The sequence below is a fragment of the Rattus rattus genome, chromosome 6 (assembly GCF_011064425.1).
Source record: "Rattus rattus isolate New Zealand chromosome 6, Rrattus_CSIRO_v1, whole genome shotgun sequence".
NCBI classification, from domain to species: domain Eukaryota; kingdom Metazoa; phylum Chordata; class Mammalia; order Rodentia; family Muridae; genus Rattus; species Rattus rattus.
This window is the reverse complement of record NC_046159.1, coordinates 103,128,189-103,147,325: the sequence shown is the minus strand read 5'-3', so window position 1 is coordinate 103,147,325 and position 19,137 is coordinate 103,128,189. Positions and strand designations below refer to the sequence as shown.

The 19,137-nt window shown below is 39.7% G+C and overlaps 1 protein-coding gene across 1 annotated transcript in view; it reads right to left on the bottom strand.

Annotated features, from left to right (window-relative positions):
- Positions 1-1,147: 1,147 nt before the first annotated feature.
- Positions 1,148-19,137, bottom strand: part of Ptn (pleiotrophin) — an 82,722-nt gene continuing 64,732 nt past the window's right edge. The window contains exons 4-5 of the mRNA XM_032906756.1: positions 18,173-18,334; positions 1,148-1,934 (exon numbers count right to left, since the gene is read on the bottom strand). Coding sequence (XP_032762647.1) covers positions 1,879-1,934; positions 18,173-18,334 — 218 coding nt within the window. The 3' untranslated portion in view covers positions 1,148-1,878. The remainder of the gene's footprint in view (positions 1,935-18,172; positions 18,335-19,137) is intronic.

Genomic DNA, 19,137 nt, shown 5'->3' with positions numbered 1-19,137 from the left:
TTTATCCTTTTTAAATTCCCCACTGGCAGCTAGCTTTGACTTGGGGGATGAAATGGACCTTTCAGCATTCCTAGCTCAGGTGGCATCTTGGACAAGATGGACAGCACAGTTTAACTGTGGATACCTTTGACTGCACCATCACAGTCGTAAGTAATGAGCGCTCTCTCTCTCTCTCTCTCTCTCTCTCTCTCTCTGTGTGTGTGTGTGTGTGTGTGTGTGTGTGTGTGTGTGTGTGTGTGCAATGAGTCACCTTCTCTAAAACTGAGCCTGAATCTTGGTATACAGGTATTTGCTCATTGAATTTCATTACCTTAGGATCAATGGTGACTGTCACAACTCTGTAGCCACACTCGGGGACTTTTCAGGGACTTCATTTCTCTTAAACACAGACCTATGTGTTGTTTACTCAAGAATCGACTTTAAGGTCTGAAGAGGAGGGAGCCCCAAAGTTCTTTGGCATTTGTGATAGATAACAGAGAGGAAATTCTTGGTTTCTGGAAACTAAGGGTAAACTAGCAGTTTGTATTTTCTATGATCTTGATTTGTTCTGTATCCTGCCAGCCCAAACTCATCAAAGAGATGAACTCCTTTCTCTTGCATTAAACACTAGAGTAGTTTGGAACTTTATTGAAATATGTTGAATTCCGTAACCAAGTACTCAATACAGATGCAAGTCTGGAGTCCTTATCTAAAATGCTTGGAATGAGGTGTACTGGGATTTTATTTTATTTTAATCTGCCCGCACACAATGAGGTGTCTCAGGGATGGGACCTGACACTAAACGTTGACTTGATTTGATTCTTATGCACCTTGCCCACACAATTCCGGGCAGGTTTGTGCAATACGATTCTATGCATTTTGATCTGAGTCTCCCTGGGATGGAGGGTGGGATTTTCCACATGTGAGGTCAAGTCTGTGCACAAAACTGTCTGGGCTTTGGAACATGTCAGATTTGGTGTTTAGGGGTGCTTGGCCTGTATGGGTTACCAAAACACACATACACACAAAAAAAAAAGGAAAAAGGAAGAAAAACATTTGGGTAACACTTATGCCCACGAGGAATGTAACTAGCCTGCATATGGACTTTCACAGCATGGATGGAAAAGGAGAGTTAATTGTGAAATTATTGCACACAGAGCACACTTGATTCAGCATCACTTTGATTTATTTTCCTAGATTTTTTTTCCTCGGATGTAAAAATAATTTTGTCAAGAAAACAAATGTTTTTTTTCTGCCGAAGTGAAAGGATTTCATGTTTTAATCCTTTTCTTAAAAAAACAAAAAAATCGACATTTCACTACACCGTTGCTCTGCCTCTCCTCTCGGTTTGCTAACTTTCAAAGAAAGCATCCACTGGCAGAGAGCAATGCATATCTCTCCAATAGAATGATTATATCTTATTGCTGCTTTATTTAGTGTATATTTTCTTCTGAATTGGGAAAAAAAGTCTAGGTGAAAATCTATCTAACAAGGGAAGTAGTTTACATGGTTGTAACATTTAAATTGATGCACAAGGTTTGGAAATGTAAAAAAAAAAGATTTAAATGTGAAATATCACATAACTTTGAAAACCAAAACAAACCAAAAACAAAACAAAACAAAACAAAAAAACTTACCTCAATCCTACCACCTATCATGTACTACAGCTCAACTTCCTAAATAGTATTACAGTCCTTTATTATAAACCCCTACTGGTACTATGGTATACATTAAAAAAAATGCTACTACAAAAACATCTCTTTTCTCTTTGTTTTTGCCTATCATGTACTTAAGCTACAGATAACTGTTGAATAAAAAGCCTACAGTAGGTATAAATGCAATAGTTAACTGATCCTGCTTGCTGATGTCCTTTTCCTTGTCCACAGAAGGTGGCCTCTTTTAATCCAGCATCTTCTCCTGTTTCTTGCCTTCCTTTTTCTTCTTCTTTGATTCCGCTGCAATTTAAAAGAAAAAAAGAGAGAAAGAAAATAGTGTCAGGGTACTGATCAACATGATAGGTAAGTCATTTCCGTATTGTTGCCAATATCAACAGACAAGGTGTTTGCTCTGTGTAAGTTGCCAGTGTGTGTGTGTGTGTGTGTGTGTGTGTGTGTGTGTGTGTGAGCGTGTACACACAGGTGAACTAGAGAAGTATCTATAAGAATAAGCAAGATTATAGCCTACGTATCTGCATAGCTAAGCACGCTTGGTATCTTGCTGCCTGCCTCCATTTGGAAGGTCAAATATTGCATGAAGTTTCTTTTAGAAACATGCAGCAGGCTGGCCTTGCTTGGGAGTAAACCAGGCCTCTGCTTGATAGAAGGTTTCAGGATCCCTGTTAGCTCCATTGCTTCTCATAGTCCCTCCAGCTGAAATAGTCATTAGCCTTCACTTGTTTTTTCCTTCTCAGCAAACAGTCCCAAAGTGCTTCCAGTCTGGATCTCACCCACTGATAATACACTCAGGTGTCTCTTTATAGGAGAACTGTGAACCACAGAGTGTGTAATCTGATGGAACTTTGTCCAGAGGGTCATACAGGGTTGGGTAAAATACATGCAAGGTATCAACCTGCTTTATTCTAGATCCACTAACCTAGGAGGACTTGTGCCAAATGATTCCATCTTTTTTGTTTTCTATTCAGTCTTCTTACTGTCTGTCTTTTCCGGATATGAGAACATATCACATTTGGAAGGTTAACATTGTTTTCTTAAAGGCCTGAATAAACTCTGTGAGTAAAGCCTGCCTTGTTTCAGTAGTCTTGTAAGGTGACCACCGTAAGAAGAAGGATTGATTTGAGCATGAGGGTCACCAGTCATTGCTTCATGATGGTCACACAGTGGCTACTCATCGGAGCATTGAGAGCCAGAAGGATCCAAACTCTTATGAGTAACAGTAGGGCACCTTGGTTCACATTGCACAGAATCAAGTGGCATGACACGCCAGATGTTAATTCACACTCCAGGGTCCACCTTGCTTTTCCCTACCTGAACCGAGACTGTGAGGCAGAAATGCTTGCAAGAAAATGAGCAACTGTGAAAGATGAGAGAGGAAGGGCTACCTGCTTGGTGAATGGCATGTTCTGATCCTTCAGTGATGTCTAAGAGACATCTCTGCTCCATACATTTTAAATTTAATATGGGCTCGTGCAGACAGTACAAAAACAGGCACACATCACAGCTACACTCTGATGTTTTAGCTTCCTGGGATTGCAAATTTTCATCCATCCCTAAGCTGATCTTTAAGTTCATAGAGAATGGTTTCCTTAGCTGGGATACAGATAGTGGCTCTGTTAAAAGTGCTAACGTTCGCACATTTGAATCAGAGATGTCATTGTATTTACAACTGCTGGGAAGTGTTCATAAAGTCTTAAGACCTTCCAACAAAATCAGAATTTAAACACCACCCATTGCTATGAATCATAAGTATAAACCCTATCATTATCATGATCTCTGAACCAATGGAATTACTGAAAAGTATACCAACTACCAATGGGAAAGACAAGGGAAATGAGAAAAACGGGGAGGATTTAATATGAGCTATATCACAACCCATCCTGGGCTGTCTTTTTATTCATGCAGAAACATAGAGACTTTTATTAAAAGCAGACTAAGAAGCAAATGGTCTCTTCCAGCGCTGGTTCATGTCAGAGCCTGATGTACATCAGCCCGGTGTTGGAGAAAGAGTCAGTTTGCATCTGTTTCCTGCCAATTGGCAAAAATAAAGCCTGCCTCCTCACTGAGGACTATTGGGAGTACTGAATGTGATGATGGCCTCTAAGATCCCACTTCACTACAACTGCCTAACCAGCATTCATTTTTTTTCCCAATGAGGAATAAATAAGCATGCTATCTCGACTATAGATCAGATGTAGCTTGACACCTTCATATGCAATAGAGAAAGGAACACAGCTGTTAAATTAAAAAAATAAAAATAAAACTGTTTCCGGATCACTCTGTGTGTATCTTCCAAATTTTTTAAGTATTGTAAAGACATCATTATGTTAATGATCAGGCCGTTGTTTCAATGGCACTGAGGCCAATTTTTCTTGCTAATTGCAAATACACAGCAGATTCCTGTGCTATAAAAGAAAGAGTTGCCATGAGGAAAATGAATTACTAAGAAGAAAAATGTTTATGTATACTGGGCAATGTGAAAATAAAGAATAATTTCTTCTGAGTTATTTCATCCTGCTTAGAAATATTAATAACTTTCCTTTTCCAAGCATGAGCATTATATATAAGCAATATAGAAGCATTTATGAGGTGACAGGAGTTGTCCATCATTTCACAGTATGGAAACATGATTATTGGTAGGTTCCATTTCTAGTTCTTCCTATTGTTTTTATTAGGAAGGCACTGAAAGTTGTTGAGTACTAGAAAGATGGTTCAGCGGTCAAAGTATTTGCTGCTCTTGCAGTGGACATAGGTTCAGGTCCCAGCACCCAGATATTAGTTCACAACCACCCATAACTCCAGTTCCAGGGATTTGATGCTCTCTTCTGACCACTGTGGACACCAGACACATTCATTGTTCACAGAAAGACATGTAGACAGAATGCTCATACACATAAAGTAAAAATAAATAAATCTAAAACTATTGAATCTACTTTTTGGCCACTTGTATAAACTCTAAAACATAACTATGTAGTATTCCCGATATGAAATAAAAGTATCCCAATTTTTTTTAATATTTCCTCCTTTTTAGTTCATTGGGATGGCTGTCATCATAGTTTATTTTTGCCTTCAAATCAAGGTGCATTTAAATTTTTGTCTGAGTATGGATTATTGGGAGATGATGTGTTGAAATGAACAATAGGGCATTTTAAAGCTCCGGTTCTGTATTGGCAACTTTACTGCTTGTAAGCTCTAATCTAAATTCTTATCAGTGGTTTCTGTGTAATTCTATCTGTGAGTTTGTTTCTCAAAGATGAGTAATCAAAGGGCATGAATCAGCGCTTCCTCTTCTCTCCACAGGTCCTTTAGGAACAACTGCTATGCAGTTGGCAGAAGAAACTGCTAATCTGTTTTCTGTATTAGGGAAATCTGAGAGAAAGGGGGTCAGAAGGCAGCTCTGAGAAAATGACAACCATTTAAAGACTTTAAGAACCAATACTTTCCCACTGAGTGAGAGAGGTGAGTATTCTGGACCAGGTTTGTCTCAGCTTCTTAGCAAAAATGACAGGAAAGAAGAAAGCCCATGTGGTGGGTTCAATAAGGATGTCCCCCATAGACTCATATATTTGAATGCTTGGTTACTAGGGAGTAGAAATACTTCTTCACAAGGATTAGGAGATGTGACCTTGTTGGAATAGGTGTGTTCTTGTTAGAGAAAGTGTGTCACTGGGGATAAACTTCGGGGTTTCACATGTTCAAGCCAGGTACAGTGACTTTCTCTTTGTATAACATGAGATCCAAATGTAGAACTCTCAGCTCCTCCAGCACCATGTCTGCCTGCACACTGCCATGCTGGCAATGAATTAAATCTCCGAATCTGTAAGTAATCTCCAAGTAAATGCTTTTCCTTATAAGAGTTGCAGTGATCATGGTATTTCTTCACAGCAGTGGAACACAGCCTACAACTAGCCATGAGAAGAATGAAAAGGGGTTAATATGAGCCATATTATATGGTTCCTTTATCTCATATGGTTGCTGTCTGTAGAGAAAACTAACAGGAAATGTATGAGAGGAAGTGATGTCAAATATCAGCCTCTGTTTCCGGTTGGCTTGAGCTAAGCAGCTTTGATTCAGTAAAGCAGTGGGAGAAATCAATGATAAGAATAGAAATAAGTCATTCTCTCCAAAGAGATCAAATAAAAGGTGCACACTACCCATTAAGAGCTCAGGAGAATACTGAGTTTTCTTTGTGAACATGGTTCAGTAATGAACCCACCAAAGGTACAGGAGTCCATCACTATACAAAACATCATAGTGTAAGTGCATCCAGGAACCTGGTTATCATCAACATCCTTTCTATGCTTGATGGGCATATTTAAAACAACTCACTGACACTTAAGAATGAGCTACCTCATTCATAAGAAATGTATGGTTCCTCATACTGCATCCCAAAACTAATGCTGAGATTTGTGGAATCATGAGTGCATGACCCTTTTCTCTATCTTGACCCAGGTTCTAGTGCCCAGGCTCTCCAAAATGATGACTTTCATTAAATCTTCACATAGTTCCACTTAAATTTATACACGAATATTGTTAAATACTAAAATATATTAGATATTAAATTATCATAAAGTAATATAGTAAATAATGTGTGCTATGTTAATATGATTGATGATGTGTAACATTAAATACTGTACAGAGTGGTACAAGAGGATTATTTATTGCAAACAAGTAGAGGCAAGTTAATAAAAGTCCAGAAAGAGGTTATTTAACCAAAAAACACTCAGGCACCTATCAGTAAACTATGGTAAAGAAATAAGCAAATGGCAAAAAAAAAAAAGTGTGAATTGATAATAGCGACAAATAAAATATTGAAAGCCAAGTTTACTTTGTGTAATTTAAGATTCCTTTCTACAGCATCTCACTTTCTTTGCCTTCCCAACTTCCCACATCCTTTTGGGGGTGGGGCAGATGAGGTCTTCATTGCTTTCTCAGTGATTTTAGAATGCATTTTCTATGCACAGTTGACACAAGAGACTGGTGTGTCAGGGTCACGGACTGGCTTGACACTTGTATATTCCAGGTAGAAATTGTGCACATTTAATTACTATTTCACTAATAGTCTTGCATAATTCTCCTATCTTGACCACACTTACTTACTCACAGAGATGAGAAATAAATATTTGGCTTTCTCCATTTCAGTAAAAGTCTCTTTGCCTTCCTGTGTCTGCGGGTCACCATCATGGTCTTACACTCAGCAGTGGCTTCCCTACTGAATTCTCCCCCAAGGCAATAGTAGAGACATGTCAATATTTAATATCCTACTTCTGAAATGAAGCCTCAGGTGGAACATTTACCATATTATAGATGATAAGTGATTATATAGATGAGATCTGGTAGAAATGCTTCATTTCCAATTAGCTCATCCCAGTTTTCCACTACCATAACTAGGGATACTTCAGTATAATATGATGAGTGGAGAAAAATATAGGATTCACAAAATTAAATTGAAACTTTAGGATATGAAGATATGTGCATACTAATTTTTATAACCTGAATTTGCTTGTTTGCTTCCAAATAGATTTTTCTAGGGGTTCAAAAGATTATAGACATGGAATTTTGTGCAAGAGAGAGAGAGGAAGGATTGTAGGAGCCAGAGGGGTCCAGGACACCACAAGAAAACCCACAGAATCAATTAACCTTGGACAACAGGGGCTCCCAGAGACTGAGCTGACAACCAGGGAGCCTGCATGGGACTGACCTCATTCCTCTGCATATATATTACAGTTGTGTAGCTTGGTGCTCTTGTAGGACTCCTAACATTGGGAGCAGAGGCTGTCCCTCACTCTTTTGCCTCCTTTTGGGACCGTTTTCCTCCTACTGAGTTGCCTTGTCCAGCCTTAAAATGAGGGGAGGTGGCTATTTTCACTGAAACCTGATATGCCATGCTCAGTTGATATCCATGGGAGGCCTTCACTTTTATGCATGGAAAAAAGGAGGAGTGTATGGGAGTGGAAGGTGAAGGGGGACTTGGAGCAGATGAGGGAGGGGAAACTTTGGTCAGAATATAATATATAAGAAAAGAATAAATATATTTTAAAAAAGTTATAGACCAATGAAATGAAGTATTATGGGCTACATGTGTTACCCTAAATCTATGCTAAAAATCCTAATCTGTATACCTCTTGGGGTCAATATATCTGGAGACTGAGACTGAAAGATAAATTCAATTAAAATGTGGCCTGAATCTGGTGACTTGTTTCGTTATTAGAGACAATAAAAGCACAGTGAGAACAAAGAAGGACAGCATCCACCTACAAGCCAAATGGAGAGGTGTCAGAAGACACCAACCTACAAAGACCTCGCTCTCTTACGTCTAGCCTCAAGAAACATGAAGTAATGTATGTATGTTAAGGTACTGAGTCTGGAATGCTTTGTTACAGCAGCTCTAGCAAACTAATACACCACTGAATTAGTGTTAGACAAGCTAATGTATGTATATCCTTAAGACCTGCTATAGAAGGTGAATATATATGCTTCTTGACTTTTTTTCACTTGTCTTACAGAAGAAAATTTATTGTAAACGTATCTAATTGGTATTGTGAACAAGAAAGTCTGGTGCTGGAAAGATGAATCAACAGGCAAAGTGCTTGTTGCAAGAGTACAAGGACTTGAGCTTGGATGAGCTTGCAAGGGTGGGCTCTGCCCTGTGTGTCTGTAGCCCCAACATAGGTAATGAGGGAGAGACAGGAAACGTAGACGTTCACTGACCAGCCAGCCTAGCCTAACTGTTGATGCTGACCCAGTGAGGATCCTGTATCAACAGCAAGGTAGAGAAGTTAATGATAAAAACACCTAACCCCAACCCCCATCTATTACATGCACACATACACATGCATGTATACACATATACATGTGCATGCATACACACATTAAAATAAAAAGAAGCATACAGAAGGGGAGAATAAGAACTACTGCATGTTCTCTGTCATATGTAGAATTCAGATCTATATATGTAGGCATGTGGTATATGACATGAAAACAAGGGAGACTATTTGAAGGCAGGAGGTGACAAGAAAGAGGTAGGAAAGGTGACAACGGAGAGTAACAGAAGGTGGAATAAGCCAATCACAGTGCCACGTGTGTGAAAACATCACAGTCAAATCTATTCCTTCATACTTAACTCTCAATATTAACACTAGAAAATGTCAGGCTTTGTGTGTGATGATAGTCACACACACACACGACATTATTCTTGTTCAGCCATCTCCATGCTGGCACTCTTGACTCAGAGCAGATGAGACTCCAGTACCCATCTGTAGCACAGTGAAGACTAGACCTTAATCGCTCTCCCTGAACCTTTCACATTCTCTTGACAGCACCCTTCACAGATACTGAATTTATTATTCCTGTGTGTCTGGATGAAAGTCTGAAAAATAGGAGCTTCTATTTTTTTTTTCAGAATGAAAATATGTTTAGGTTGTCTCATAAGAGTGAATGTTATGAATACTTTAATATGTGTTCTGTGTGTCTAAGCAGTAGGACCCCAGGAACGCTTTTGCCTTCTTCCAGCCTTTGGATGTCTGATGAGCTTTTCTGTGAATAATGCTTACTCTTCTAGAAAAAGCCTTTGTTTATTCTCTTTCCTTTCGCGGCTTCTGTGTCCTGAACACCAGCCAGTCCACTTTGATTTCCCCATAGGCCCCCGCCAGCTTCGCATCAGTGCAGAGCTGAGTGGGACTGCTGGGAATATGGATGAGTCCCTCCTGACAGCACTTGTTACCAGGACAGCTGTGCCTCACATCCTCGACAGGCAACAGAGCCTGCTCAGACCTCAAAGCAGAGCAGAGATGATCTGGTCTTGCCTGGGAGGCCACTGGTTTGGCGGGGCGGCTTAATCTACCATTCCTTATTGTAGGCCTCCAGTTGGATAAATACAATACTAAAAGTGGTCATTTGGCTTCAGTGCGATTACTATGCAAAGAGAAACTTTAAGCCAGGAATAGTCTAACAGGACTCAATCATAAATGGTTCCAAATATATTTATGTGCCTGACTGTTTTGAATTATAACAAAACAAGAACAAAAAAGCCCACCCACATTGTTGATTTTATTTTTACAAATTTTATATTTCAAAAAAATTCTTCTAGGAGTTCTTGGTGTGGAAATCTCAATTTTTGTTTCAAGCTTAGCCACTCACTGAGAGGGTAAACTTAAAACAAATTGTAACTCTGAGACTGTAAAATATGGTAAAACATCTTTGAGCTGCTGTGAGGACAAAGAGAAACAAGACATGCCAATGAATTAGCCTGTCACATAGCAATTATCCAATGAATTAAACTACTTTTATGATATTCAAGAACCGACGATAAGCTACAGGGCTCACAAGGATGAATTCTTGATTCAGAAATTAGAAGGAAGAAATAAAAAAACCTTGAGGGGAGGAAAATCCCAGGATCCTCAGCGCAATAAGTTTTTACTGTGAACACTGTCCTATTATGCTGCCTTCCTTAATACTAATTATTATATCATGTTCTGTGTGCACTGCTAATGAGCCTCCCAAGTGTGGAATTTATCCAGGGAGATGAAGGCAGGCATAGAGTGGAGTAAACACTACAAATATTTATAGTTGCTTGTTCTAAGGTCTCCCTTTGCAAGTAGGACCAAAATTTCTTGAGTAAGGACAAGATCTAAACACTCAAGAGACTTCTTCCTGGCGAGCTTTGAGCAGTGGTGTCTCAGCAGAGACAGGAAGTCAGTGCATGAACAGCATGCTTACATGAGCCAGGCCAAGACAGTATAGCTGGATAAATCCTCCATTCTTTCATGCAATCACTGTGGTCAAGCCCCATTCATTCATCTCCTGAAATCAGGAAGATTGGCTTGACTAGTGCAGAGCACATGGATGAGGTGTGGAGCAAAGGTCAGGGGGAAAAGTCTAGGCAGAAGGGTTTTTGTGAAGGCTGGTAAAGATTCAGGATATGTCTGGAATCTGTATTGAATATACACATGGAAGGGTCATTACACATGGAAGGGTCATTTGCAATACAAGAGATCTAGACTGCCACATATGCAAGTCCTCAGCTCTGCTTGGGATGATGGGATCCAGTTCTAAGTACCTAACATCTCTAAAGCTTTGGCTCCCATATCTGTACAACTGGAAGTTGCAGGATATACTTTAGGACTGTGTGCCTCTTCAGTGGCAAGTACACTATGAGCTATGAACTGCATGAGTAACTCATAGCTATGGCTAATACTACAATTACCACAGATCTTCTTACATCAGAAATTTTGAGGTAAATACCCACCTTAAAGTTGTCTATGGTGGTGCACCACCATGCAATACTACCATTAAGGAGGGGAAGGCCAGAGGATTGTGAACTCAGGAGCAAACTGAGGTAGCTACACAGTGAGTTCTAGGCCAGTATGACCTAAAGCAGTAATACTGCTTTAAAATAAATAAATAAATAAATAAATAAATAAATAAATAAATAAATAAATAAATACACACAGACATAAAAATGCCTATATCAACAGAGAACAGAAAAATCATCTCAAAATTATTGCACATTTATCAAGCATATCACCTAGGGTCTGCATTTTCATTTTGTCTTTTTAAATAATATTTTCCCTTTTCTTTTCCAGAATTTCACATATATGTACAAAGTATCTTTTCATCTCAACAACAAGGCTATGTGGTATTTAGTGTCAGCATTTGGAAGACAAAGCATTTCACGTTGACATGAAAAGAACAAGACCAAGTGTTGCACTGGGTATAGTGTTGTAAGTAATGAATAAATCTATAAGTGCCATGAAAGATTTCCATAATCAGAGTAGCAAAATGAAAATCTGAGCATGAACTGAAGTGAGAAAGGGGGCTTCTCTCTCACCAAGAAGAACTGAAGTCCCACATTACAATGCTGCTTCTTCTGCTGCCCAAGGAAGGACTGTGGTCTTCATCACCCTCCTCTCCAGTCAGCATGTAGGTGGTAGAGGCAGACGCTGAGTCATTCTGCATGGACACTTTACACTGTACACTCCCTCCGCTCTGTTAAAACTCCCAGAGCCTAGGAAGGTCTGTATGCTCAGGGAAGCTATTCCTCTTCCTGCTGGATGACAACATCCCCCTCCAAAAAAATAAATAAGTAAAATGGGAAAAGATGTTGAGGAACTTCTTTTATCTTCAAAAGATCATGCTAAAAAAAAATTCTATTTAGAGCAGAGAGCATGGAGGATGCTGGGAATATCACTTTACTGACCCATTTCCCCATTCAATAGTCAGCTGCCAAAAGCTGCACAGTGTGCACAGCGGAGCCTGGCTTTTAGACAGTGGCTATTCTTTTGATCTATAAAGATGAATCATCAAACCTAAGAGAAAGCTAGGCAGCTGTCCCAGACAGAGCAAGGTGATGGAAAACTTTTAGAAAGAACTGGAAGCTGGAAGCTGGGGGAGGGAGGCGAGAAGAGTAGAGAAATTTTAAAAAGACCCTGGCAGCAGATTGTGGTTTGTAGCAGAGCTGGCAGACCCACTTCCATTCATCTCCTCAACCACCTGCAGGATAGACATCTGACTTTATACTTCCACCATGGAGCATCCCTGTAACGTTTTGGACGAGCCCATAATGCCAGACAAACTCAAAAGCCAGTGACTACCCTGCCACCTAAGCAAGGTCTAAATGAACTTCAAGAAACTACTAATGCATCTCATTTAAAAGCAACAACAAGGAAAAGGCTATCTATGGCATAATTCAAGTGGTCTAGAATGATAATCAATGTCATTTACAGTCCACACACAAGACCCACAGCTTCCTGGAGCTCTCACACAAGCTCCAGTCCCAGCCCCATCATGCCTGTGCTGGCTAAAGAATCATGTCTGTTTCCTGGCTTCACCGTTCACAAAGATGAGGCAAACAGTAGGACCGCCATCCCTCCCAGAACCCGTGCTTGTCCAGCTCATTTTCTAATTTCTCAATGATCCAATCATTTAAGGAGATCCTTGAGAAAAGAGACTCAGAAAAATCTGAGCTCTTTGCTGTGGTTCTTTCTACAAAGCCATCTGCCTGGGGGAACTTGATCTCCATTTTCTTTCACTGTTAATACAGCTCAATTCACCCCAGGAGAGAAAAATCAATGATTGTTTCAAGAAGGAGAGACTTAACTCTGTTGCAAATATATCCATTGTCTTGGGTAGAACCTCTCCAGGCGGTGCTGTCTCCATGAAATGGCAACAATACCTTCTCTATCCAGAGAAGGATGCTAGACTCCAGTACATTGTGACACTTGTGCCCACTCTGAAAGATCAGCCCACGACTCTTGCAGCACATCATTCTTTGTTTATAGTTATAAGCTGAACAGCCAACTCTATTTCCCAGAATCCCTTGCAGCAAGATTCTGATTTAGGCCTAATATGTATCAAGCAGGTGTGTTTAAATGAGATATGGACAGATACATGAGTAACTCATGACCAAATTAGAAGATACTGGATATTCCCACAAAAAAGGAGGCAGAAGGGTCTGGTTTGGTGAGAGAGCTGTGAAGGAGCTTTCAGGCTCTAAGTCATTGCATTGTACGCCCTGAGCAGGGGTTAATTTTAGCAGAAGGCTTTTGCTAAAACAACACCATGTGGGGGGGTTAGATATTTTCCCTGGGTCTGTTGCCTTTGGCTGCATTGTTACTGGCCTTGCATTATCTAAGCCAGATCCACTGGTCTCCTGGAGAGTCTTTGAACTATATAATACCCTTGAAAAATCTCCCTTCTGCTTAGCCAACTGGTGTGGATCTTGAAGCACCTAAATTCACTGGCAGATACACGGTTTTCCTGATTAAATTAAGCTTCATTAATTAAAATGGTTTTCTTTCCTAAATCTCCAATACATTCATTCCCTGAGTCATCCTTGCAAGGCTGGTAATAATTAGCCAAGTTCCGGTTATTTCTGTAGGTCCTCAGAGCAACACTGCCTGGATGGAGCCCCAGGAAAACGATACCCATTTTATATACCATTTACAGCCCCTTGTTGCTCTTCCTCTGGATATGCCATAATGAAGTTCTCCTTGGGTTAAGTGAGTTCCCCACATGCATGCGGGAATCCTTAAATAATAAGATTCAAGAAGATACCCTGTGTCATTGAGATTGTGGGCTGAGCCTGAAGGACAGGATTTGTATAATGTTGACAGAGCAGCAGCAAGCATCCTTTCTCCATTTTAAGAGGCTGGGTTGCCAGGATGAACTAGAATGAATTTTGATGCAATTGTTGCCTGAATGCGATAATTAGCAGTTTTGCAACTGTTTAGATGGAAGATATTCTAGGTCCCTTTCTTTTCTGATCACATAGTCTAAACTGTTATCTTGTTAGCAATGGTCGAGCCTCAAAGATAGTGTCCAGTTTTTCCTTACTGAATAGTGAGTGCTCAAAGTCCTATCAACAACCACGTTCCATTTTGAAATTTAATTACATAGTCTTCACATTAACCCAAGAGAATTTTATGAACCAAACTCTAAAGAAGTACTAAAAGAGATCTCTAAACAAAGAAATGAAAATAAGACCAAACAGACTTTAGTCTCGTTTGATGGCATAGCAAATGATGGAGGAGATGGGACTGAGGCTATAATCTTGGAGGCACAAATATTTGAAATAATTAAATGTGTTTTAATGATCACCAGTTTTCCACAAAACCATATCATCTTATGCCATTTATTTTGAAAAGTGTGAAAATTATTAAAAAAGTCCCTTTCAAGCTTTGTGTAGTGGCAATATCGTAGCCAATGAGGGTTATCCGAGGTGGAATTGTTGCTAATTGAAAAAGTCCCTTTCAGGTGGGTCTCACATATGAAAAAAGAAAATGAGATGTGTCCAGAAGACAAACAAGAACAAAACTAGGAACTCCAGCTCTGCTGTTAGATTCCAGACACGATGGCCATGGCTGAGCCCTCAAAATTTTTTGCTATATTCATTTGTTACATGGAGGATAGATCAGATAATAGGCAACTTCTCAGAAGCTCCTCTGCCACTTAATGAGTGTAGACAGAAAGCCGAAATACCTCAAATGATAAAAGTTTCATGAGTTGACAAGATGGGAAGTGGCATGGTGCAACTAAAGAAGCAAGAACAAGGACAGCATCTCCCATATCATCTGGAGATGACCCAAGTGCCCAGTCTGTGGTTTCCAAGCCATGGAGTCTCTGGCACAGTCAATGAACCTCTCTGAGCATGTGCATTCTCATAGAACTTAGGATAAATAAATGCTATTACTCAGAGTTTCTTCGAGATTCCAATTAAATGAGGAAGGGGCTCCTATCTGAGTCCCCAGTTAAAACTAATGAGTTCTTACTGCTCTCTGCCCTCTGTCCAGACAGAAGTAAAATGAGAGAAAGGACTGATGACTTATGCTTTGTTGAGTGAAGGAAGACAGTCATTTATATTATGCCATTTTAGAAAGTGCTTTGGTAAAGAAATATTGATATTTCCACAACACTCTGATGGGCTTCACGAGCAGAGCCTTCTCTACTTTAGCATTTATTTCCCATGTGGATAGTTATTAACCATCTACTATGTACACTTCTTGCATTGGGCAAAAGTGATGAACAGAAAAACAGAATAGGCCAGGCCCTGATTCCCCTGACACTCTTCCTATACCTGATGTCTTCCAGAACTCTTATAAATAATGTCTGTATGTGGAGAGGACAGATATTTTCTCCCATTCAGTCCACTGGCATGGGGATTTACAATGCTTGCTCTCTCTTAGATAAAACAAAAATTAAACTTCAGAGCTGAGCTCATATTACTATGATTTCAGTAATGCATGGGCAGGGTAAAAAGGGGAGTATAAATGTAGAGCTTGCCAAATCTTGACTCTGTTATTCCTGAGAGATACACCACTGGGAAAGGACATTAACCAGTTTCTGTCTGTTTCTTGTCTAATAAAGCTGCACGGGACCTTATGAGATGGTACTAGTACAGTGCCTAGATCAATGTGCATGAGGGAAAACAATCATGATAATGACCATGGATGGTCTGACTTGATAGCATCGCTTTTCCACCATCTTAAGAAAATGAGCTCTCGCAAGACTCAAGATACAGAAAAGGTAGCTACAGTATCAATGTATCGTTATTTGGGAAAGAGTATGAAAAGAAATAATTCCCAAGTGTTACTGGTTGCATTTTATTTAAACAAAGAAAATCACATCAAAGAATGTGTTTGTGTATCTCATTTTTAAAAAAATCTCCAGTCTGACCCATCTCCCCAGCTCCTCTAATACAGTAACATTTATTCTTTGTACAGACTATGTAGTGCCAAAATGACATTTATGAAATCTTTCAGTGTTTTAGATGGGAAAGACTGATTACTTTTAACAAGGACCTATTAGGGCAAGGAGAAGGTTCTATCTGTATGGCCTATGATCTATCAAATGCCTAAAGAGGAATTCTGGAACGTGAAGTCCACTCAGGCTAATCCATTTTAAATTAGTTACTAGCCTTCATTGTTTAATATGAATAAAACTTATAGAACATCTGTCCACTTGCGATATTTTCACCACCATATTTAAAACCGAATGTTATAAACCCATCGAGTCACTATCACTAGGTTATAAAAATAAGCGAAATATCCAACAGTCCTCCTTCTATTGTGTTTTGGAATATCCACAAGGTTCTTTTCCAGCTGTGATCTATTAAGGTTTTTGACACCTTTTACATTCAACAACCTCACCATTACCTTGGGCTCCTTCTGACTTTCCTCCTCTTTTACCAATCTACATCGCCTTTCCTCCACTGCCACAGAGATGGTGCGTATATGCATATCATCTCTGGTCAGGGGATTTTGTACTAGAACAGGAGTAGTTTTAAATTCTGGCAGTGTAATAACAATTTCTAAGAGTCCTTCATCCTTATAGAACCAGTAGACATCTGGTGGGTCTGATTAAAGTCTGGACAGTGGGAATTTTCTATGTTCCCATGGAAAATTCTAGAACACAGCCCAGGCAGGAGAATCACTATGCTGGAGAACAGAGAACCCCTTACATCCTCTCCCTTTCAATTCTCTGTTGGTGCCACTTTGCTTCAATTACTGCTTTGAAACAAGTCAAACTGAAGAGTGAAGATCTGAACTCTTCATTTCTGAAAATGGCTCCTGGTTTTCAGCTGGTTGTGGCTAGATATGTAACACTTAGAAAGTTGGTAGCGCTCCCCGGGAAGGCAGCCAAGATCTCAGATCCAGCATCTGAGGTCCCACTGTACCCAGCCATCCTGAGATTGGATGTGGACATTTCCATTGCCAGCTCCATCAAAAGATGAAACACTTGGCATATGGAAGGAACCCCCTCTTGTCACCAGTACAAACCACCAGCCATCCTCAGCTTCTGGGGGAGTTCTTTTTCTTATTTTGGCGAAGCACCAGCATTTATCTGAATTTCTCCTTACAACGAATCTGACCGGATGGATTTTCAAGTTTATTTTGAGAGTCAAGTACAAGGAGAGGTCAAGGGGGTATTTTAATTTGGATTTCATTGAAGCTAATGCCATGAATTGTCAAGGGGAGCTACACAAAAAACCACAGCACGGGCAGCTAAGATAATAGGCATGCATTCCCTCACAATTCTAGAGACTGTAAGTCTGAGATCAAAGTGTTGGACTGACCTGGTTTCTCGTGAGACTTCTCTCTGTGGCTGGCACTTCTCCTGTGTCCTCAGATGACCCTCCCTCTATGGGTGTCTGCTATCTAATCTCCTCTTATAAGAAAATCAACCATATTGGATTTGGACCCACTCCTATGACCTCATTTGAACTTAGTTATCTCTTGAAAGTCCATACTTATAAATATAGTCACATTCCGAGGTACTAGTCAGGGTTAGACTTGAAAAATGGAGATTTGGGAGACAAAGAATTCAGTTCATCATACTCATGAAATGAAAAGATTTACCACCTATGGCTATGATTGTCATGCTTCACCATCTCCAGCATAACTGCAGAACCTGGAATTCTGGGAACAAGTTCTCATATTCTCTCTCTCTCTCTCTCTCTCTCTCTCTCTCTCTCTCTCTCTCTCTCTCTCAGAATACACACACACACACACACACACACACATACATATATAGTTTTAGACTTTTGTGATGAATGAACTTGCAAAGTTGAAATAACTCAAGCATATAAAGGCTCTGAACTAAGTAAAAAATGTAAAATTTTCCGTCTTATGTGTGGAAATTAAAAAATGTATATTATATTGTTCCTGATTCTGTAAGAATTATATTGTAAATAGTCTGAGTGAGGTTTGATTAAAGGTTTTCTTCATTATAAATGATGTAAGTTTATTTATCTTGACCAAATTTAAAATTTAGAGTAACAGACATTATTCAAGCAACAGCCATCTTAACTGCCGTGTTTTGCTGAGGCATTTCGTTGTATTCCTGTTCATGTGTTCAGAGAACTCCCACTTGAACTCAGAGACTGTTTCCTGAAAGTATGTTCAGCCAATGGGCGTTACTCAATTACTGTCCTAAAGCAACTCACTTCACCTTCTCTTCGAGAATCTTTGGGGTTTGCATGAGCCTGTCAGTCTATTAAAACTGTCAGAAGGACAGCTTCTTACCTTGAGGCTTGGGCTTGGTGAGTTTGCCACAGGGCTTGGAGATGGTGACAGTTTTCTGACAGTCGGCATTGTGCAGAGCTCTCTTCAGACTGCCAGTTCTGGTCTTCAAGGCGGTATTGAGGTCACATTCTCCCCAAGCCTGGAACTGGTATTTGCACTCAGCTAAAAGGCACAATACAAGGAAAGGAAAATCCTTAAGAAAGCTCTTTGGGACACAGTTTTGATGTTAAGTGGTTGTATTTAAGCCATTGTACATGAAGTTATAAGAAATAACACAAAGGGGCTGGAGAGATGGCTCAGCCGCTAAAGGCTAGGCTCACAACCAAATATATAAGAAATAACACAAAGAAATTCCATCCATTCTTCATCCAATTTCCCCTAATTTTGGTATCTTGAATAGCCGTATGTCTATACGAAAAAGGATATTCCAAGAGTGTAGTGGGACCTTATCAGTTTTATATGCATGAACTTGTATAGTTCTATCAGCGTGAAGGCATATGGACAACACCATCAATACACATGATTGCAGTGTAAGAGGCCCAGACATCACCTTATACAGCCATAGCCTTCTTATGCCTAAATGCCTTACAACCATAACTCTCTTCTCCAGCACTTTTCATTCTATAAAGGAAAATGTAAAACTATGTGAAAGTTTGTGACTGGCTACTCTGTTACCCACAAAGTTCAGGAGATGGCGAGTGATCCTCTTGAATTGGAGTACTCATAGTTATGAGTGATGAAAACCAAACTCGGTCTACCACAAGAACAACACATGCTCCTCACAACCGAGCCATCTCTCCAGCTCTGAGAGATGCTATTTCTTTACTTAGCATAAATTTCTGGCAACCAACTTAAGTAGCAGAAATCAGTAGTATGTGCTTTTATACAACGGAATAACATTCTATGATATAGATATATCAAAGTTTATTTATTCATTTACCGGGTTCAAGATGCTAGATTGCTTC